This window comes from Canis lupus, chromosome 18 (assembly GCF_003254725.2).
Source record: "Canis lupus dingo isolate Sandy chromosome 18, ASM325472v2, whole genome shotgun sequence".
In the NCBI taxonomy this organism is placed as follows: Eukaryota; Metazoa; Chordata; class Mammalia; order Carnivora; family Canidae; genus Canis; species Canis lupus.
In genome coordinates this window covers 7,211,917-7,234,433 of record NC_064260.1, presented here as the reverse complement: position 1 = coordinate 7,234,433, position 22,517 = coordinate 7,211,917, and the positions used below count along the sequence as shown (strand labels likewise).

General features: G+C 42.8%; 2 protein-coding genes and 1 long non-coding RNA gene across 11 annotated transcripts; 1 reads left to right on the top strand and 2 right to left on the bottom strand.

Moving 5' to 3' along the window:
• Nucleotides 1-3,508: 3,508 nt before the first annotated feature.
• Nucleotides 3,509-7,592, bottom strand: C18H7orf25 (chromosome 18 C7orf25 homolog). 4 transcript variants are annotated; one of them, XM_025449269.3, is made up of 2 exons: nucleotides 7,457-7,592; nucleotides 3,509-5,672 (listed from the first exon to the last, which is right to left on the bottom strand). In XM_025449269.3, exon 2 carries the CDS (start codon nucleotides 5,649-5,651, stop codon nucleotides 4,386-4,388), a length of 1,266 nt encoding a protein of 421 aa, XP_025305054.1. In that variant the 5' UTR covers nucleotides 5,652-5,672; nucleotides 7,457-7,592; the 3' UTR covers nucleotides 3,509-4,385. The 4 variants fall into 4 exon arrangements, with proteins under 4 accessions (XP_025305054.1, XP_025305055.1, XP_025305051.1 ...); XM_025449270.3 differs by lacking the exon at nucleotides 7,457-7,592 and adding an exon at nucleotides 7,006-7,157; XM_025449266.3 differs by lacking the exon at nucleotides 7,457-7,592 and adding an exon at nucleotides 7,006-7,116 and having other exon boundaries at nucleotides 3,509-6,050.
• LOC112661296 (uncharacterized) lies at nucleotides 6,299-15,660 on the top strand. Of its 6 annotated transcripts, XR_007403389.1 has the most exons (5): nucleotides 7,436-7,564; nucleotides 7,979-8,111; nucleotides 8,339-8,429; nucleotides 10,585-10,771; nucleotides 14,309-15,660. It is a non-coding gene; the product is annotated as an uncharacterized LOC112661296 (long non-coding RNA). The 6 variants fall into 6 exon arrangements; XR_004806878.2 differs by lacking the exons at nucleotides 7,436-7,564; nucleotides 7,979-8,111 and adding an exon at nucleotides 6,299-6,437; XR_003137587.3 differs by lacking the exon at nucleotides 7,979-8,111 and having other exon boundaries at nucleotides 7,374-7,498.
• On the bottom strand, nucleotides 11,589-22,455 carry PSMA2 (proteasome 20S subunit alpha 2). The gene is made up of 8 exons (XM_025449271.3): nucleotides 22,318-22,455; nucleotides 18,030-18,106; nucleotides 17,203-17,335; nucleotides 15,656-15,778; nucleotides 14,853-14,934; nucleotides 13,289-13,362; nucleotides 11,958-12,015; nucleotides 11,589-11,870 (listed from the first exon to the last, which is right to left on the bottom strand). The coding sequence occupies exons 1-8, from the start codon at nucleotides 22,356-22,358 to the stop codon at nucleotides 11,754-11,756; spliced, it is 705 nt and encodes a 234-aa protein (XP_025305056.1). The 5' UTR covers nucleotides 22,359-22,455; the 3' UTR covers nucleotides 11,589-11,753.
• Between the last annotated feature and the right edge of the window lie 62 nt (nucleotides 22,456-22,517).

The window sequence follows — 22,517 nt, the reverse complement described above, 5'->3', positions numbered from 1 at the left end:
TCAGCACCGGAGTCTACAAGACCCCCTGGGCCTTTCCCTGGTCTCATCAAGTCACTTCACTCAGAATGACAACACGGTGGCTCTCACCCTTCCTGTAAGCCAGCCTTGCGGTCCCCTCAGGGCCCAGGGAGAAGGCCCGAGGAGGAGACGGCGCTGGGGTCCACTGCTGACTCAGCAGCAAGGAATTCGGGCACTTCTGGAGAAATGGCAGGCTGGGGGCATGAGGGCCTCCGGCCTCTACTGGACAGGCAGGCGGGCAAGCGGGAGCCGGGACCGGCCCGAGGGCCAGTCCGGGTCTACTGTGACCTCTGTGGAACCTTCCTACATGTCCTCTGTGTCATCTTCTCACATTTTCCATCATTCCACTTTTTTGCTTGAATTCTGGGAAGTCTATTAAGATCTATATTTCAATTCAGAATCTTTAGTTTTGTCTTTGAAGTAACTTTCTAAAAGTCTAGTTCTCAGCTTTTATTTTAGTGATAGTTTTTCATTTCTGGAAGCCCTGTTTGCCTGCATGCTCTGTTTATCTTATGTTTTCTAATCCTTTTTTTTTTCTTTTAATGTGGAGACAGGAATGCCTTTTCCCTACTGTGATTTCCATGACGGGGGGAGTGGGGAGACTCCCTCCTTTACCAGTACACTCCTGTCCCTTTTCTGCTATGGGATCATAGAGTCATTTAGGTGATCATCAAATGTGAGAGGACTGCCTGGAATGGATGGCTCTTCTCTGTCCCCTTTCCTCTCGGGAACAAGCTTCTCATGGGCGAGGTGTTCTCTGCAGGGGACAAGCTCTCCTGTCACCTGCCCAGCACTACCTGTGACTGGGTAGACAGCATCTACCTGACTCTGGGGTTCTGCTCTTTCCGTAAATATGAACTACATCCTCCAACTTAACTGTATGGAATATCTTGCTGCAAGTGGTATTTTAGCCTCCATCTGCCATTCTGGATTCTTCTTTTTTTTTTTCCAGAACATACATGTGGAATGTATCAAAGACCCCAATACCGAAGAACTCATTGGTGGTGGGTGGGTTTCTTCATATGTTTATACCAGGTCTCACTGGAAGCTCATCCAAGCAAGGTTTCATTTTTCCACTGGACTCTGTGAGGCTTGGGAAACTAAAGTGTCCCCAAGTCCAGAATGACGCCATGTATGTTTCCATCAGGCGTCTGAGGGATAGTAACTTGCCTGGGACAATTTTTATACTTATTTCACATCACTGGCTCTTCCCCAGGAAGCTACTGATAGAATTAGGATTCTAAACCCATGCACAGCATGGGCTAGGCTGGATTTTTCTTATGCCACTCAGGGCCATGAGAGTCAAATTTCTTTGCTGTCTCCCTGGGCAATGCTTGCAAGATCTTCTTTCATGAGAGCCGCAGATTTTCAAAGGTTCTGGCTTCACGCAGGGGTCTTGGGATTACTTCGGCTCAAGTGAGCCTTATGTCTCTGATTCTATCCCAGCACGGAGGTTAATCCTCAAGCCCCCCAGAGTTAAGGTCGGGGACTCATCTCTGCCTTTCATCCTCTGGGAAACAAAACTCCCATAGGGTGAGGTGTTCTCTGCCTGGGTTCCCTTTTAACTGGGATGTTTGTGCCTATCTTCTTAAACTGAGATTTTGCTGCAACTTTCCTCTTTTAGGATACCAGTCAAGGTTTGAGTATCAGAGTTATGCTTATGTTCCATAAAATGAATCTGAAAACATTCCCAGTACAGCAATGATCTGAGATGACCAGCCTATTACACAAACGGGCTCCAGTCTTCCACGGAGGCTCTGATCTCAAGCAGGAGTGGGCCACAGTTCTCCTCTTAGGACAGAGGCGGAGCGGTAAGAACATAGCCACCATATTGAATACTGACCACCCTAATGGTGTGGTGCTCCACATTACTTTTTAAAGCAAGGCATTAATTGATATTTAAAAATAAGCAAAAACTTATCTAATGAAGCTAACTGGACCTGGACATTTCTTAGAGGTGGTTACTTAATAACTTTAACATTTTTTTCCAATGGCTATTGGTTATTTACATTTTCTCTTTCTTCCATTCTAATTCCTATTTTATTGAGACTTCCGTATCTTCTCCCCAGCTATTTTATGCCCTTCTTGATCTTTTATGTCTCTTACTTTATGCTTCCTGGCTTTTATTCTTCCTTGAGAACTCCTATGATTTGTCTTTCCCTATATGGACTGCATTTATTCTCCAAATTCACCCTTCATTTGAAAGCGAGATCAGCTTGGTTTAACTTGTACCATCAGTCACATTTCCTGTTTGACACCTCAAATTACATTGTGCTATTTTTCAGAGGCAAAAATCATCAAGTTGTTAACTCCTTTTTAAATAAGATGAGGATTTTTTTTAACACGCTTTTACTTTCACCCACCACTTCCAAGTCTTGGTCCTAACCATTGCTTTTACGTTACACATCTTCACATTTCATAATCTTTTGGACATTTGCTTTGCTTTATAGCCATATGATTCATATGATTCCTTAAACTTGACAGTTTTAAACTGGTATTTGACAACATTCTTTTATTATCTTTATATATACAAATTTTGGTCAGTGACAGGTCTAGGATATGTGTGGGTCAAGTCCATGTGTGTTTCTAGAGAAGGTACTAATCCTTTCTTTATATTCCAGGATTCAAGGTCCCACCAGGTGTCCATATCTATCCCTTGCATTATTGATTATATTGTTAGGAACTGTAATCACTGAATGTCTAGAAAAGGAAAATGATCATGGGAGAACCACAGCCATGGCCACTTCAGAAATGTTTCCTCAAAGAGCACTGTGGTTGTACACATTCTAGTTGGCAAAGATTCAAGTCCTTTGATATTAATTCATAGTGGAAAGGGATAGAAATCTACCTTCCGTTACTCCTTGAAAGCTCAGCCTTTTGTACTGTGCCTGGTGCATGACAACACTCAATAAACTAATTACACTTCAATTGTTCAACTCCATTTCAGACTAACAATTCCTTAGAGCAAAGACCAATTATTCATTTTCTTTCAGATCAAACTATTATAATGCTCAGTACCAAGCACCTTAGTACCTTAATAGCTGCTCCAAGAGGTCCAAGCCCAATTTTAACAGTGTAAAATTTCCATTGCAATACAAGGTATACTAAATTGGAATCCCAATCACAGCCTTTTCCCCCAGGATTTGTGTTCTGAGCTAGTAATGCAATCTCTCCCAAGAGAAACATCCCCAAGTTTACTTTTTCATTTCATTTCAGTGCTCATGGACATTCTATAATCAATTCTACCCCTTCCTCGACCCTCCCCACCCAACACTGTGGCTGGAAACTGAGTTCCCTTCTCACAAAATAGCAAAGTTGGCACCAAAGAGGTCAGGCTGTGGCAATGTGTTCTGATACTGGCTCCTATACTTGGCTTTGCATTAATACTTAAGCTCTAGGACTAAATGTCCCAATTTTTAAAATACGGTCAATACATATCTACTTTGCTAATCTATTTTGTTTTGTTGCAAATAAAGCACCTAGGGCAATGTGGACTTAAAAAAAATTTATTTTTAATTACAACTTGTCATGCAACAGGCATGGAATCTCCCCTACCACCGTTTCACAAGAGTGAAGTAATGCAGTTGTCACTTGCACTTGCAAAACAAAGAGTAAAGGCAGTATTTATAAGTCAAATACTTGCAGTATGGGAACTATTTGTACTTAAACGTAAAATTTGAATTCTTTTAAAATTGTTTTTATGATTCTTTTACAATTTATTCAAATTAACATTTTACATTAAATGTCCCAGTTTTATAGTAGTGGGACTATCTTTTCACAAAGGTGTATCCATAGGTTCATGGGACTCACAAGACCAGTATTCACTTTATTTTCTTCTGTTATTGTACTCTTTGTAAATGCACCAACAAGTGTATGCCTGACACATAGCAATCAAGGAAGTTTTTCATTAATAGCCAAAACCTTATAATCTAAAATTAATTATCAACTATTACTTCCCAGCCTCGACCAACTGATGAACCAATATAACGAAAAACAAGCTTCAGTTTTCTCCAGATATTTAATGCGAGACGCGGTGTAGCCCTATTCCAAGAAATGCTGATTACCACTAGGGGGTTGTTGCCCTTACTGAGTCAAATAAAAGTACTGCAATACAGCTAAAAGCTTTATATAGATGTATTTCTGTTCTTAATTGCTATAATGTAGACACTTTGATAAATAAGCTTGCCTCTTGTGCTTTTTCTACTTTAGATTATATATTTTAGAGATGACACACAATCCACTCCACTGGTTTAAGAGCTTTAAGTATTATTTTTACTATAGACCTTTTCTTCCTCCCCATTTAAGACGGGAAGACCCAGCCTTTGGTATAAATAACTTATTTCCATGACAATAGTTAAAGGCTATCATTAGTGTTCATTGTCAGTTGTGTAGTCTTTTGGTAAGGGGGTGGCTAGAGCCTCTTTGCTTTCAGTAAGTGCTCTGGGCTGATGGATAAACACACTAAATTTAACACCCTGGTTGTTGGCAGCTCTGACAAAACCACTATTGGCAGTCATTGTGATGGCTTTTAGAGTGTCTCCTGTCCCAAAAATGGTTAATGAGCGGCTATTGATTTTTGAACTGGCCACTAGTCTCAAGGCACGCTCAGAAGGCTGGTCTGGCACCACATTAATCTGCTTAATTAGCATAGTGGCCCTCTCTCTCTCCCCGGGTCCTCCTAAGGTATCTAGAATAGACTGAAAGTCCTTGACAGCAGATTCACAAGCAAACAACTCCTTGTCCTTCATAAATGCCTCCAGCTGCGGCAAAACCTGCTCTTTCCTCTCTTGCTCTGCTTGTTCAGTAAGCACTTTCTCTTTGAAGATAAAGTGGCAGCCTCCATAGCTAAGGGCAGATACATATGTAATTAAAGTAGTAATGTCCAGATTGACTCTTTTGCACACATCGACCTTAATTTCTGTTGGAAATGCAACACTTGCTAGAATATTTTCTCGGTCCACTCTGGTCACCTGCAAAAGTTCTGGGCCTTCGTCATCCGACTCGCTCTCACTGGGCTGGAGCTCCTCAGGGTGATCTAACAGAGAGTTAACCGCTACTATGTCTCCTCTCACAGATATGCCCATTTCTTTGAGCTTCTCTGCCATGGGGCTGGAGACACTGTTGTAAAATGCAAAGATGATGTGAGGATTGCTATACTGCACCGGCTGCTGGTGACTGGCCTGGAGGAAGTCTTCAGCCTGTTCAATGACACTTTTGTCGCCATACTGGCCCCTGCCCAGCCAAATGTTGTGGAGAGCTTCTGCCTTTCGGCCAATGGCCTTCACCCACGTATGACCACCATTTGCGACGACATCCACGACGAGGGTCTGCTTCTCTCCCAAGGAATCTGTGTAGCCGAAGACGTGAAGGACACTAACAACTTCTTCCAAGTTTTCTGCTGATTCCACAATGGCTCGTAGGTGTGTTAGATTGGTGCTCTGTAAATGGGATTCCTTAATAGCTACTTTCCCAGCTTCCACTTTCTGTAAGAATTTCAATTCTGCCTTCAATTTGCTGCACAGCTTTGCACCACCTTCGATGCCGCCTTTTCTTGATCTAGAAAGGGACTCTGCTCTCTTGATCAGTTCCTTGGCAATGGCGATTCGTTCACAGAGCATGGAGTGTGCAGACATGCTGACAGCATTATTCCTTTCCTATGAGAAGAAAAGAAACAAGGGAAATCGAAACAGTCCCAACAATTAGGGCAATGGACTCCTCACTGAAGATTATAAAACTTCCATCTAGCAACGGGTCTGAGTCTATGAACCTAGACTTCTGCACGACGGCTTCTGGAGTGACTCCCTCCTCTGACAACAGGACAGGGTAACTCCTCTACTCCTGAACTCTTTTTTTCCGGTATGCGGGGTTCTGACACACTTTTTAGAGCTTTATTTCTTCCCTTTGAAAGTCCTGTTCAACGCGTTCCAGTCCGAATAAACCGCGGGAGTTTATGTCATAGGCAATCTACGACACGAGGGCTTCCCTCAGCAGCAGCTTTACTGTTTGCTGGTAGAGCAATTTTAATAAAAAGGCTTGGAAAGTGAAGAGAACGTGATTACATTACAACATGCACACGGCTAGCTGGTCAGCAAACTGTCCAAACCAGAATCGGGGACCACGGGGACCAGTCGAAGCCCTCCCGACCGTGTCCTCGTCTCCTCCTGCGGGAGCGGGTCCCCTGGCCCAACGGCCTCGCGCTGCCCACGGGCACTCGGTACCCCGGTGTCCCGCCCCCCCCCCCCCCCCCCCCCCCCCCCCCCCCCCCCCCCGGGAACCCGCTCCACGTCCCCCTGGGACGCCTGCAAGACCGAGGGCCCCGCCCACCTCGGCTCCCGCCCAAGGGCAGGAAGAGCCCGAGGACTGGCTGCAGCCCACCGGCCAGGCCAACGCCAGGGAGCGGACACCCGGAGGAGGAGGAGGTCGGCGGGGCCTTCCTGGAGGGGGGCTTGGAAGGAGAGGGGAGGAGGGGGGAGGGAGGAGGGGGGGGAGAGGACAGGGAAGGGGAGGAGGACGGGAAGGGGAGGAGGGAGGGTAGGGGAGGGAGGAGGGGGAGGACGAGGGGAGGGGGAGCAGGACGGGAGGGGGGACAGGGGGAGGGGAGGGGGAAGAAGGAAGGACTGAGGGAGGACAAGGAGAGGCGGAGCAGGACGGGGGCGGGCGGAGGGGAGGACAGGGGGAGGGCCCCCTCCCTCGCGGCCCCCCCCACGTCCCCCCTCGCGGCCCCCGCCCAGCCCCCCCCACCCCCTCGCGACCCCCCCACCCCCCCCCCGCGGCCCCCCACGTTCCCCCCTCGCGGCCCCCCTCCCGCCCAGCCTCCCCCCCATCCCGGCCCCCCCACCCCCTCGGCCCCTCGCGGCCCCCGCCCGGCCAGGCCGGCCCACCCCCGCCGGGCCTCGGAAGGGGCGCCGCGGCCCGCTCCCTCCCTCCCTCCGCCTCGCCTCCCCGGCTCCTCCCCGGCTCCTCCCCGGCTCCTCCCGGGCTCCTCACCGGCAGCGCCGGGACCGCGAGCGCGAGCAGGCAGGCACGAGGCACGTGCGCGCGAGGCCGGGACCCGCCGGGAAGCCCCGCCGGGAGACCCCACCCCGCTCCGGCCGCCGCGCCGCTCAGCCCGCGCGAACGCCGCCGCCGCCGCCGCCGCCGCCGCCGCCGGAGCCTCCTGCGTCACGTGGCCCGGCGCCGGGTGACGCCGAATCCGCGAGTCCCCGGCGGCTGCGTGGCCTCCCGAGCGTGGCTGACGCTAACGCGGCCGCCATGTTTGTTGAGGGCAGGCGGCTCCGCCCCCTCCCGCCGCGGGCTGAGGCTGCGGTTTCGCGGCCGCCCCGCCGGGGGGAGGAGCGCAGCCGAAGCTCGCGGACTGCGGGGCGGGCTGACCCCGCGCCCTCGGGGCACAGGTCGTGCGGTTTGGTGGACCCCGTCCCGGGAGCGCCCGGCCACCTACTTCCGCTGTCGAGCTTACACCCCTGCCGAATGGCAGGCAGGGGTCGGTCCTGCAAAAATGTTGGGCTCGTTTTAATAGAAGAGGAAACAGGCAGAAAGCTCGTCTGAGGTCTCCGGGCGGTTAGGGCGGTTAGGTGCTAGAGCGGGGACTCGGGATTCCAAGCCAGCACTTCCTCCTGCACAATTCTGGGCTCTTCCCACAAAGTGGGAGGAGACCAGACCTGCGCTGCCTTTCTGATAAGGACAAGGGAAGGGAGAAGCTTGTATTAGCCTAGTAGGCGGATTGTAAAAACTGAAAGGGACTGCAAATTAACAATCCTGCGTGTCCCTGCTTCCAAACCTTACTTGACCGCTTTAGGAAAGGAAACGGAAGAAACTCGCAAAAACAAATGACTGCACGTGAGCTGTCAACACATTTTTGTTAGACAAAGAGCAATAGTAACACTTACTGGATAGTTATCGTATGGCAGGCGTTATTCTAAGTGCTTTTCACATAGGGACTTATTTAATCCTCTTCACAAAGATCTATTTTAAAGCTAAGTCCACCAAACTCCAGGCAGTGTCTCTGTAAATGGAGGAGCTCGCACCACCATGGAGTGAAGTATCTGCAGCAAGTGACTCACAAAGCAGAACCCAGAAAGGCTTTAGAACTGCAGGTGCCTAGAAGGTAGATGGGGGGCAAGCAGTGAGGCAGGAGTGAAAATGGGCACTGCTTACAGGTCTGCTTACAAGAACTAACACCTGGGTCCTCCCTCAGGTTCAGTGCAGCCGGGCAGTTAGCCATCCTTCCCCTGGCAGAAGCCTGGAGTTTACCATGCTGAAGGCAGGGAGTCAGAGGGGCTCTGGACACATTAATAATGACAGTTTTCTGTCCCCCTCCCAGAAACTCCTCTCCCCAAACCTGATTTTTCTCTGGAGAACTGAGCAAATGAAAGACCAGAGAGAAATGGCTTATAGCAGCATCCCCACAGTAGGTAGGTTTGGGGCTCACAAACATGGCACTTCCAAACATTTTTGTTTGGAATTTGAAGTAAACCAGAAAGCAGAACAAAATGGTTCTTACAAGTATTCCATAACTAGCATCCTCAGATAAAAGGTATATCATTCATGAAACATGAGGACTTTAAGAGGAGGTAACAGTGTAAGAAAGTTTTTCAAAATTAAAAATGATATCCCCAATTTTAATGTATCAATAAGAGTAGAAAAGGGTGGGTAAGACTGCACTAGAATGTACAATAAAGACAGGTGAAAAAAAAAAAAAAGACAGGTGAAAAATAGAGCAAAAAAGGAAATTTCTCAAACACTAGGAAATTTACCAAAACAAAGAGCTTGGTTTCTACAGTGGACAAGCCTACTGTATGCTCAGCACAATGTTAAGAAACCCATAGGATGACACGTCACCGAAATTTCAGAATGCTGCAGATAAAAGGTCCTAAGAACTTCAGAGGGGGAAAATAAGTTATAAAGAACTTGGCACAAATACACAACTGCATTAGGTTTCTCATCAGCAACACTGGAATCTAGGAGTAATGCCTGCAAAACGTGGAGATCATTTCTAACCTAGAATTTTTAAACCCAGCTAATTAGGAGAGAATATAGTTTCAAACCAGTAACTAGCCTGGATTAAAGAGAATGAGGGTTCCAAGAGAGAAATTTCTGGAGGTGTTTGGAGAGGAGGGGGGTGCTAGAGGATTAGGGAGAGAACAGTTAGGATCACTTGATGTGATATACTGAGGAAAACAGTATGCAAAAGATTTTACAGTCCTTTTGGGGAAATCTGAGATTTGGTGACTGCTACACAGAATACAAAAAAGTGAGGCAATTATCACCTCCAGGAAAATTATTCAGGAAGTGTAATCACGGTGTACTTACCTAGCCATAATAAAAACTTCTAAACTCAACATTGTGATCTAATTAAAGTGAGGCAGAGAGAAAGCGGGGGGTAGGAAGTTGTGAGTTCTAAATTCTCATCTTGCAGAATATAAAATTTACGTATTGGCTAACCTTCAGGAATCCAAAGAGAACCGGATTAAGCCTATTTAAAATATGGAGGAAAATACCTGCTGGAATACATAAAAAGTTAAAAGTCATGAAATTCAGGGGCATGGCCTTTAATGAGGTGTTAGAATTATCCAACTTTTTCAAATATGCTCACGCTTAGGAAGCTATCGTTCACTTGGGTGTTGAAAAAGAAGTGAGGTTAAGGACTGAGGTGGTGCTTTGGGTCCATAAACATGACTGAACAGATGAAAACTCCTTTGATCCTTATCACCCACAGCCCAGTGAACCAGCACTCAATAATTATAAAGATCAGTATTATTCCCCTTCCTTATTCCCCCTTTCCAGCTCCCTCCTGCCCCTACATGTGAATTTTAAACATATTCCATGTTTCATAACTAAATAATTATTTTGCAAGCTTAAAATTCGCAGTTTAGTGAGGAACTAGAAAAGAAAGGACAGAACAAATGGGGGCAAAATTCTTAAGAGTGGGAAGATACAAAACAAATGAAGAACAGAGAGAGGCTATGAACATTAGGAACACTGTGATGATTAAGGAGACTGAAGCAGCCCAACTGCACAAGCTAGAATGACTGAGGAGTTGAACATTCAGGGATGCAGGGGGATCACAAGACCAAAGAACGGAGTTCCCCAAGAACTGGGATAGAAAGGAAGGGCTTAAATTTAGAGTCAATGAAAAGAATCAACTGAGAAAAAGGTAGAAGTGTTCTAGGCAGCTTCAATTGAATGAGGCTTTGCGTTTAATGGAGCAAGAGCCAGAGAACAGAACATGGACATAGATCTGCTTCAGTGAATTCTTCCTCCCTTTATTCTGTGGACTTTTTCTGTTAGTCCCCAGTAGGAAATCTACATGTTCTTAACGTGCCTGCCTTCTCTTTCCCTTTCTTGGCACTCTTCTGGTTTTTGAATAGAGATTTAAAAACAAATTCAAAGACAGCTCAACCTTACAGAGTACTTGGCCATGAACCCTACAGGCCTTTCATTTGCATCATCAATTTTGTCCTTAGAAAACCCTCTGAGATAATTACTTTGTATGGTCATTCAGCCAGTAAGTGGAAGAGTTAAGACCTGACCCAAAAGCCATTCTTTTTTACTATGTTCTCTTTCTAGTGTGCCAGAGTCTTAATAGACCAAGAGCCTATAGGAGAGATGAGATAGGGCCTTCAAGAAAAACATTTTGACATCAAAGATCAAATTGCCATCTCCCATAATAATGCTGCTGTCACCTGTACTAAGTAAGATAAGGAGGCTTCGTGACAGTAAGGAGAATTGGGAATCCTGACCAAAATCCTCCAAGGTAAGTAAGACTTTTTTCCTACACTCAGCTAAATCTTAAAACTTTTTGAGCCACATTCAAATCATGGAACTGCCTACTTTATGTTTGTTGGTAAGAAATGATGATATTCATAAACTCTGTTCTGTGGACCGGACTTATAACTTATCCTAAAATGCCTTTTAAAAAAAAACTTAAGCAGTATGTCTTCACGTATAATGAAAACAGAGTTCACATTATTTGCCTGCTTGTATGGGCCTTAATTTGCAGTAAAGGTTCTGATTACACTGTGGTTACATGAATGAGGGAGAGCCTTAAGCCATAGTTTTGATGTTTAAGTATTAGGATTTTATTTCCAGCACTTAACGTTCATCCTTGGGTGTAAGAAGTCTAGTAGAATCTGAGGGGCTCTTTTTAAATATTTACCTACTTGCGATGGAGAAACCAACGGGAACCAATACACCATTTTTTATTTACTTACATCACGGATCTCCCATAGGAAACCCTTCAGCCTAACACCCTTCACAGCTCTAGTGCAGTCCTGGGGTTTCACTGATCCACATCTAACGATGCCTACAAAACACCTATGCTATCTGTCTTATCTCATGAATCTTAGAGCTTCTCTCAGCTCTAAATGCAATGATGTTTACTAAAATCAGCATTCTGCTTTACTGACTGAAAATATCTGACAGTAAAGAATGTAACAAGACTTGACTGAACCAAAATTGCATGAAGAATGAGTTCACCCTTCTGCTCTGCAGTGTAGTTTCCAGAAGTCAACTGTGATAAAAAGCAGGAAATCACTATTTTAAAATTTTACTAACTCCTAAAAAGCTAGAAGTTGGATTTAACAGTTTATTATGATTTATAAGTATCATTTTAAAAACATCAGTCCATTAAACCATGTAGAAATAAGTATGCAAAAAGTCTGCAAAACAAAACATACTTTAAACATGTTTAAGTAGAGGGATTATCTGAAATTCCAGATTTTTCAGTCACTTGGTTATTATGCTATGGCAGCCAAGTAATCCTTAACTTCAGTCGGAGTGAGCCTTCTGAATCCAGCTTCATTGCAGATTCCAACCTCTATGTTGTCTTCTGTCATTTGCCCTTCAAAGCTTTCCTATTGAAGAGAGAGGGCAAAAGGTCAGTTTTCCAAGCACTTCATTATAAACTCATTATAAGTCCCATTGTTAGAAACTGTGCTAACCTTTAGGGTTAATATGGCTGTGTGAATGGCATCTTCAAGTTCCAGGTCTTCATTATATCTAAAGAATTTTTTTGAAAAAACAAAAAACAAAAAACAGAAAAACAATGATTTATGGCACAATTTACATTTTTTATGATTATTTCAACCTGACAGCAGCAGAAGAATTCTTAAAAATCTAAAACACTCCTAAAAATAAGCTACAGATTAATTCTTTTAGTCCATTCACTGAAATAAGCTGTCCCCAAATAAGAAACTGACAATTATTTGACATGCATTCCTATCATGAAGCTTGTAACCATAACAGGAGTATAAATATTTTAATGTAATCAGAATGTGGTGGCAATATGGTAATTGTTTTAAATAAAGAAATCAGACCTTTGCTAAAATTTCTTTTATTTTTTTCTTAGAAATGTTTAAAGGCTCACTATTAAGGTGCTTTAAAAAAAGATTTTAGAATTATTTAAATTTACCAATTAACCTCAGGTTTAAGATTTTTAGTAATTTTTTTTCCTTAAAGGTTTTATTCATTTATTTGAGAGAAAGAGACAGAGATACTGAGATAAAGCATAAGTAGGGAAGAGAGGAAGAAGCAGGCTCCCCACTGAGCAGGAAGCCTGCCATGGGGCTCGATCCCAGGACCCCGAGATTATGACCTGAGCCGAAGGCAAATGCTTAACCAACTGAGCCCCCCACGTGCCCCAATTTTTAGTAATCTCAACATTATGTGAAAAATGTACTGAGAAGGTTCATCTGTGGGTTACAGGCAATTACAAACTTCTGCCATTCGAAATGTAGACATGCTTTGGGCTACTAATGCTGAGTCTGAATACAGCTGGAAGGAAGAGCAATTTGTTGTGCTAGGGTAGTGACAGCGGAGTTTTACATAATTCCTCACTATTTCTCAAGCACATACATCATATATTTAATCTACCATGAATACCAGGTATTTGGCTTCACAATTATTTTCTATAATTGCTATACTGTAAACTGTTATCACTTAACTCACTTAAACTTTCCTCCCAAATTCTTTACTCCAAATCTTTTTAGATTATAGGAGGAGAAACAAAGTCAAAATAGAAACAACATTTAGGAAACAACTGTAAGAATGAAGAAAATTTCTTAAAAAATATATAATATTACCACTTAATATATTGAAGACCAGGGAGCCAAGGTGGAGAGAAGTTTTTGTTTATTTATAACCACACTATACAAATGAGTGTTTGAATATAAAGTAAAAAAAAAATCTGTTTATCAGATTCATGATATTAATTATTTAAAGAGAATTGAGAACCATAAAGTAAGCTTGCTCAATCTAGTTACCGTAAGCCTACCTTTTCTCAAGGAAAGTCTTCCCATTCACATAGTTCTTTCCCATTGCTGTGGCTTTCCAGGCAAAGTAAGCTCCCTAATCAGGAAGAGAAGACAACCATAAAACCATATTTTAAATCCTTAATCTAATTATAGCACCCTGCCATTTCTTTTTTTGTTCTATAAATTTGTATCTGACTTCTAAGTTCACAGAATATTTAGTGGAATGCAATGGATAATGTCAGAAAATAGGCTATTTTTAGAAAAGGAAAGTAACAAAGAGACATGAAGAAACTTCTGGAGGTTATGGAGGAACTTCAGTTATTTTGATTGTATTCAGGTATTTACACCTATCAAAACTCATCAAATTGTACACTCTGTATATGTGTAATTTATGGTACAATTTATGTGAAAAAGTCAGTTAAAGGAACAGGTTAACCTAAGGCAAATAAGCAAAAGTATTATTTCAGCTTACTAGGATGGTTGAAGGACTCTAATAAAAGTCTGATGAAAAATGGTGAGCAAGTCTTTATTATTGCTGGATAAATTAAAAAGAGGGCATTTCGTTAAAAATATTTCATAGTTTTGATATTTTGTAATCTAACGTTAAATGCAAACAGCAATTTATTTTATATAACATGGCCTAATCTACTGAAAAAATACATACACGCAAACACACAAGAAAAATACTGAAAGAAATATATCAAACATACTTTAAAAGAAATAACCGCCTTTTAGATAGAACGGAGGGAGAGGGCAAAAAAAAGAATCCTGGACCCCAGGGATGGTGCCTTCTGTTACCCCACTGGAAAGGAAGGGAAGAGGGTTTGTCATTTAGCTTCAGCAGCTCAGAAATGGGTAACAGACACTGTTACCTCCCAAAATGCTGCTCTCATTTAAGTAACAAACAACCAAAATATTTTTCTTTTCTTTTCCAGGCTACAAGGTTAGAGTGTAAGACTGACTCAGAGTGAACTTGCAGTTATTTCATGATCCACAAATTCTAAAAATTCCATTCCTAATCATGAAATTTTTTCTTCCAGTTTTCCTCATAGCAAATAGGATACTTTTGGAGCAGGAGTAGCATCTACGAACACCTTCTAACTCAGATACCTATCTTTTGCCTTAGAGGAGACAGACTCACCCACTTTGCAAAACATTGGCTTCAAGAGTTACATCTGTGTGTGTGTGCAGGAAGAGACACTGAAGTCAGCCCCAGGATTAAACAGATGGCAAGGAGTACAGCACTGTCCTCCAGACACAAAGCTTTCACCACATTTGTCAAAGTAACAAAATTCCACCGATTTAAAGAGATTTGATAACTATTTCAACAAATCATTCAAGTATGTGAAGTTAATGGATAAGAGAAAGCACCAGAACTGAGGGCAGAACTAGTGTACCCTTTTCATCAGAAGACTGAATTACCAACATTTTAAATATGGAAATGAATATACACTACTCCATAGTTCTAAAGTCCCAATGAATATGAAAAAAGGACGTACTGCTAAATTTTAAACTTTGTGGTCGTTTTTATTAGATGTGCAGAGTATTTTAACAAATCCCTCCAATATGTCTGATGATACTTACAGATGGATCTGACTGAAATAAATACGGTCGCCCCTCATTCCAACCACAAATTAGTAGGGAAACTCCAAATGGACGAACACCACTAAAGAAAAGAAAACATGAAATTATGGTGTGAAGTCAACCTAAGGATTTACTAATCCTCTTAAGTATTAATAAAGCAAATCATCAGGTAGAATGAATTAGACTTGGAAGTTCCTTAAAAAGTATTTCCTACCTTTCTGAACAAATCAATTCAAAATGAATTCTCTTTATGGTGCTAAGGAACATTAGTCAAATCATTTTGGTAAATGGAGGAACACAAATATTGGGGTTAGTTAAGTATGGAGTTAACATTCTGTGTCTTAACAGAATGACAACTTTCAACAAATGCAGCTTTTCCACTTGCTTTACGTATCAGCAACTCCCTTTATCCTACCTCATCCACATGTAGCCCAGATTCCAGAAAATTAAAAGAATATAGATGTGTCAGAGAGCTATTGCTTTCTTCATGTGCTTATAATCATTCTGGTTGGAAAGATAAATTTGGAAGCAGGAATAACTGCCTTCCCATAATTAAGTGTTTCAATCCCTGGGCTAAAGGACTTTATCTAGAAGCTGCCTTCTGCTATTGTGTTGACAGCAAGAAACCACTCTACTTTTTTCATTAAGAAAATATTCTAGATCCAACTGAGATTAGATATATTCATCAGAGTGATTTTCTTTACTTATTAAATAGAGCTAAGTCCTCTTTTTAAATATATTCACTCTTCTAAAACAGTTTCTTTTCTCTAATTCATGACACATTTCAAATAAAATCAACTTACCCTGACTGAGTGTATTCTTGCATCACTGAAGCTACTCTCTGTACCAGCTGAGCTGTGGGAATGGGTTCTTGGTAAACGAGATAGTATTGCTGAGCAAGTTTTCGAGCTCTGTGCACGAGCACTCTAACAGACAAGGAAGAAATAAGATTTCATTAAAACCTCTATACTTGGCTACCTAATGACTCTTCTCTTATAGGCATATACCTGCAGCACAAGTCTTACATGTATCTATGTAATGGGAACGATCAGCTCAAAGCTAGTCTTGCTCTGACATCTGATTCCAGTTAACAAGAAAACATCACAGCAACACAGAGGAGCTGAGCCATAGGAAATGGGACAGGGATAAGGCAAAAGGAAGAAAACTAAGGACAACGGGTACCAGGCAGCTCAGGAATAGATTTAGTGTACACAATGGGAACTTTCCCTTCCTCCATGGCTTCTACCCCGTTTCCCAAGGGTAGTCATCCTGTTTTGCTATCTCAGTCAAGCCAAAACAAATGCCCATATGACGGTGCACGTATGTATGTGTAAACACACACACACACACACACACACACACACACACACACACCTGGACGTCCCACAACCCACAACCTGGGACGTATGTTTCTCACTCTGCTTCAATCCTTTCCACAGTCTGCACTTCAAAAGAGTACCCTTCAGATATTAAGGAACGGCCAGAAACTATTCATAAGTTTAAAAATTTCATTAAAAAATATTACTACTCCACATAGTAATCAACTACATTAGCAAGACAAATAGGATGTACCTTTACCCACTCCTGTACTGCGGACATGACCCATGGACATTACCCGTCTGTAAGATTCCCGTCCTCTCAGTGTATTCCATCAGTACGCTGTGGTATCCCTTCCACACAATAGCAACAGCATCTACTGTAGTGAAGCCTGACCACATTCAAGCAATACTATTGCTTTTTCTGACTCATTAAAGTGAAAATTTGGTTCTACCTGTGTTGTTTCCAAAAAATCAGGAATGAAGTGATAATACTCCTTTTACTTGTTAAATGACAAACATAGAAAGCTGCCAATCTCTTTCAACTTGCTGGTGCCCTGACATAAAGGCCTTGATGTTTCGTTTCAGTGGCCTTTGTAAATTCTGTTCCTTTGCTAAGAACAAAAATAAATATAATGGGGTTACCTCTGAATGGTAATGCTTTCTTTTGCTCCTGTTAACTTTTTTAAAAATATAGTTTATTATAAACTTGTATTGCTTTTGTTTTTAAAATGCATTAGAGCACAGCACAGCCTTTGGATGATAGAAGAGGGGTTGTGATCACTAAACAGAGGTTAAGAGAAGTACTGATCTCCTCTTTTATCACAGTGCGGCACTGAGTTATCCTTAAAGCAACCCTTAGTGTATTCCTTGCAGACAAGCTAAATTCGGTTGCTAACGATGCTGCTGTTGGTAAACAAAGTACAAAAATAAAGAGTTGGGAGATTAAAGGAAAAACATCCCTGATTTTTCTCCTCAAAGTACAAATCATAAACAGTTCATAAAGTGGTGAAAAAAAAATAGTATAAAAGTACCTGTAATCTGGGCCCATGCCACTATACACCAGGCCTATGTGCTTGGTAATTGGTTCCACTTTGTGGACACTTCGCTCATCATACAGAATGGATTTCTGTTTCTTCTCAGTTGCTAATACCACACCATTTGCGGCTTAAAAAAAAAAAAAAAAAGTGCTAAACGTTTAATCACTTAAAGACCCTGCTTCCACAGTTTTCTAATTACGGATGCAATTCACCCAAACCTCTTTATTTCCTCTTATTTATAAAACCTAAGAAATGGTAAATCCATTTTCCCCTTACTGGTCATCTATATTGTGCTAAGGAATCCTTGTAGCTAAATGCATTACCTAACATCTCTTAAAGTATTCCAGGACATCTAGGAGTCCATGTGTTTTAAAAGACTTCTGCCTATTTGGCTATTGTTCTTATAATCTGAAATTTAATGATACAGACTTCAAAAAGGGTATCTTTAGATTAAGTTTTATAATTAACATTTTCTGTTATATAAAGGATAAAAACTGCCAGAGAATAATGATGTATATATCAGTGGAAATACAAAAGAATATTCAGTTCTCTCAATATTCAGAAAGACTGTTGGTTATTATAACTAAGAGATAAAGGAGCTATGTTTATTTTGAAAAAAATTAATCTTCTTCTTAGACTTATTACTTAGGCTTCTTAGGCTTATTACTTTCTTTAAACTTCAAAATACTATAAATCAACAGAAAGAACTGTTAAAAATTATGCTCCCCCAGCTATTTATTTGTATTAATTACTCATTAATTCCAAAAGAACTTTAGGATAACTGTTAACAGGCCTCTGAAATAAATGAAGCATTTAATTACCTTTAATTCCAACTGAAGGGGCTCCTCCAGCTACAGCAGCCAATGCATATTCAATCTGGACAAGTTTACCAGATGGGCTTAAAAAGAAACAAAGGCATTTGCTAAATCCACGTATTTTCAAATATGTATAATAGAAATATTTCTTAGAGCAGACACATAGGTCAAATCCATTAACCAGATACCAAGGAATAGCTGGGCTTTCACATATTGTTGCTGTACAGAAATGGAGTTTACCAGGCAGTTTGAACACATAGTGAAGCATGTTATCTTTCCTTTTTTCCCACTTCTCTGCTTCCTAAGGCAGCAGCATCATTACCGTTGCCTTTTACCACATCACAACCAGTGACTTCAGGCAAGTTATTTAACCCCACTGTGTCTCAGTTTTCACATCCATAAAATGGGGGATAGTATAGTACTATCAAAAAATTGTTGTGAAGATGAAATAAAGTGATGTCTTTTGTTCCTGGCACAAAATTAGCAGTCAGTAAATACTAAATGGTAATGTTATTAAGACACGTACCTGTTAAATACCAAACAACAGCATATGTTTTGTATGGGTGGAGTTACACATTTTAGAAAGTAGGCATGGCCGGAGAGGTAAGACCTACTTATCACCCAGGACAAAACATTTTCTACAGAAAGCTATGAGCTGGTGATACTTAACATAGCAGATTGCATGGATTTCATAGCCAAATACTAGCCCTGAAATGGCTTTTAAAATCATACTTTGTTTCACCAGTTGTTGAATTAAAATCAAACGTCACAGACTTAATTTTACAGATAAAGTTTTTGAGTGAAAGTAATTTGTCTAAAGTGACCTAGCTTGCTTCATAGCTCCGTGTACTAGTGAAAATATAACCTTGAGTTTCAGAAGGTCATTCATTTCATCTTCATAAAATTATTGGAAACTCTGTCACTCAAGCCTCAACTCTGTTCCAGACACACAGACCACTCTAAGAATTCAAAAACCCCTTTGACAGGGATCCCTGGGTGGCGCAGCGGTTTGGCGCCTGCCTTTGGCCCAGGGCGCGATCCTGGAGACCCGGGATCGAGTCCCACGTCGGGCTCCCGGTGCATGGAGCCTGCTTCTCCCTCTGCCTGTGTCTCTGCCTCTCTCTCTCTCTCTCTCTGTGACTATCATAAATAAATAAAAATTGAAAAAAAATATTTAAAAAAAAAAAAAAAAAACCCTTTGACAGGTTAACACCTCTGTCTGTAATGCAATTCACTCTTGTCAGGGGAGCTCTCTCCTGGTCATCCTTCACTCTTGCGCAGAAACTTCACGTTCTTAGAGAAGCCGTCCTGACCATTCAGAATAGACTGAATTCCATACTTGCTCTCTGGCTAAGACTTATCAAGCTTCCATTATTCTCCACAGAGCGTGAGGAACAGTGACTGGTCAGTCCTCTAGCATATAACCTAGTGCCAGGGGTCACAATCATCTGGCTGACAGAAACACAACTAGACCTACTTATGGAATAAGCCTAGGTGTGGCAGTCTAACGAGTCTTAAATGACAAAATTTGTTAACTTGAGTGAAATAACATCAATAGGTCTTTAAATTTTTAAAATTAAGCTGTACATGTTTTCCTGTTATTAGTCACTATTTCAACAATTGTATCGTGACTCACTGGATCCATGCAGCTTTCAATTATTGTTCAACATCTAGCTCAAATATTCCTGGGGAACATTTTAAGGGCTCAGGTAAGCTTTAATATACCTCCTCTCTGTTCGCACAATCACCTGCATACACATCTACCACTGCATCTTCCTATATGACAGCTCACCAGTCTGTGAGCTCACAGAGCAATCAACCAACCATCTTTGTAGTTACGCCAGCAGCTCATTCAAGTACCGGCATCCCTATCTGGGATACTTGATACAGCCTTCTAACTAGTTTTCCTCTATTCCACCCCCACTTCACTCCCCCCAGCCAAAGCTACACTGTACCATATCTCCTTTCACTTAAATCCTGTAATAACTTCCTGGTTCACTTAAAATACAAACTTCTTATTCTGGCCTACGGGCTCTGAAGAGTGGCCCTACCCGCAATGACTCCTTGCTCACTATGCTTCAGGATTTTTACATAATCCTCTTTTCTCTGTCCACCAGTCTCTCTACCCCTAAGTCTTCAAATAGTTGGCTTTTTTTTTTCCACCTTCTAGTCTCAAAATTCACCTCCAAGCATTGGCTTTTCCTGACTATCCAATCTAAAGTTATATTTCTTCTTTTTACTCTTTTAATAAAAATTCCTGAGTAAGAGAAAAACTTTTTTTTCAGAATGAATTAGTAGACACCAATTTGTTCACTCATTCATTGTTAATATCCTCAACTGAACGTAATCCATAACAACACTTTTTCACCCTAGAATATAATATAGCGCCTTTCATTAATAGTTTAGTTCTGATCACCAACAGGCTAGAAACAAAATTTTTGAATCTAAAACAGACTGAACCAAGGCAGCCCCGGTGGGGTGGCGGTTTAGCGCCACCTGCAGCCGGGGGTGTGATCCTGGAGACACGGGATGGAGTCCCATGGGGCTCCCTGCGTGGATCCTGCTTCTCTCTCTGTCTGTGTCTCTGCCACTCTCTCTCTCTGTGTCTCTATGAATAAATAAAATCTTTAAATATACATATACATAAATGAAACCGACTGAACCATTATGTTAAAAAAACAAATTTAATACATTATTACAGATGGATTCAGTCCCTGATGCTATTTTATGTGTCCGCTTCACGTATTCTAAAGAAAGGATTTATGCTTTCTTCAAGATAAAGAACCACGTTTGCTTTTTCCAGAAGTATGAAGTGATTATTTAGCAACTCTTATTCTCTACCATTGTGTATCATTACAGACAAAGGTTTAAAAAAAAAAGCCCTCATTTATTATTGAAAACTGCCAAGTGTAAGGAGAGTATTTTAAGAAGACACATGTGGTGATAATAGTGTATTAATCTTGTCATTGTAAAGAACTCAGGGGGGGCAGCCCGGAGGGGCTCAGAGGTTGAGCGTCTGCTTTCAGCCCAGGGCGTGACTGCGGGGTCCCAGGATCTAGTCCCACGTTGGGCTCCCCATGTCGGGCTCCCCGCATGGAGCCTGCTTCTCCCTCTGCCTGTGTCTCTGCTTCTCTCTCTGTCTCTCATGAATGAATGAATGAATGAATGAATGAATGAATAAATAAATAAATATCTTAAAAAAAAGAAAACTCAGTTTCTATAAATAAATATCTTAAAAAAAAAAAAAGAAAGAAAACTCAGTTTCAACGTGAACTCAGCTGCTCATCTAGGACCTTGGACGAGCTATGTAATAAAGCGTTCGACCTGTGGGTTAGTTCACCCGTAATTCGCTGAAATAACGTTCACATCCCACAGGGTAGTAGAAGACATGGGCAGGTTAAGTCGCACCCGCCCCGCAAGAACTCAACAAGTCGGATCCCGCTTAGCCTTCGGCTGTCAGAGAGAAGAACTACCCGTCAACCCAACAGGAGACTTCGGATCTGTAAGGAAAGCGGTCCAACTGAAGCATCACCAGGTCGATGTGTTAAAAACCCTTCACTCGTGGGTTTCCTTACATTGGGAACAGGAGTCCATCTCAACTGTGCAGTTCGAAAAAAACATACTTCTCGGCCCACTGTTCTGAAATAAGGAAAAGCCTGCGACCTTCTGTAAAGTGAACATACCCCTCCCCGTCCTCCACCCCCCCCCCCTCAAAGGCCAAGCGGCCCAGGGGTCGGGGCCCGGACACCAGGGGCGACGGGATGAGCGCGCTCGTCTTCAGTCCTTAAACTTCTACTGGCGGGGGTGGGGGGAGCCCGAAGCGGGAAGAGGCTTCGAAGCGCCAGAGGCTGGGGGCTCACCCCAAACTGCAACGAGGAGATTCCCCGAATGGAAAGAGGGGCCCGGGGCGCTTGGCCAAGGTCCCGAGCTCCATCCAGAAGCCCCCCCGCCAGGCCTACTCGGCTTAGGGAGGCGATCCTGAGTTCCCAACGGGACACGCGGAGGCAGCCGCCCCCGCAAAGTGCCTTATTCTCTGCTCCCCGGAGCGAGAGTAAACCCTTGGTGTTGGCCTTCCCCGCCGCGGCCCCAAGGTCTCCCCGGCTTCCCGGCGCCGCTGCTCCCAGGCCGCGGGCGGGCCACGCAAATGACTTTGCAAAGTCGCATTTCCGTCCCTATTTCCTACTGCAATGCGCCCGGGAAGCATCAAGCCCGAGGCTAGAACGGAAAAACACCGGGCAAGGGGGGAGCTCCTACAACCCCGGCCCCACGGAGGACCCGGGGGCTCCTTCCATACCTGAATGTAGTCAGCGAAAAGCTGTAACCGCGCTCCGCCATCTTTGCCTGGAGTGCCAGAGCACAGCCGCACACATGCGCACTGGAGCCGCTTGCTTCCCATTTCCCCGCCCCGCTCCTCCCGTTCTCTCTCTCTGATTGGAGGAGAGTCAAGAGCCGCTCCAGGGACATGCTGGGAGTTGTAGTTCCAGCCGTCAAGTT

Excerpts from the sequence above, each read along its gene's own strand:
- C18H7orf25 (XM_025449269.3), bottom strand. The coding sequence starts at position 5,651 with ATGTCTGCACACTCCATGCTCTGTGAACGAATCGCCATTGCCAAGGAA.
- PSMA2 (XM_025449271.3), bottom strand. The coding sequence starts at position 22,358 with ATGGCGGAGCGCGGTTACAGCTTTTCGCTGACTACATTCAG. Across the intron at positions 18,107-22,317 it reads TTTTCGCTGACTACATTCAG|CCCATCTGGTAAACTTGTCC; the intron begins GTATGGAAGGAG and ends TTTCTTTTTAAG. Across the intron at positions 13,363-14,852 it reads TATTTCAGTCAGATCCATCT|GGAGCTTACTTTGCCTGGAA; the intron begins GTAAGTATCATC and ends CTTCCTGATTAG.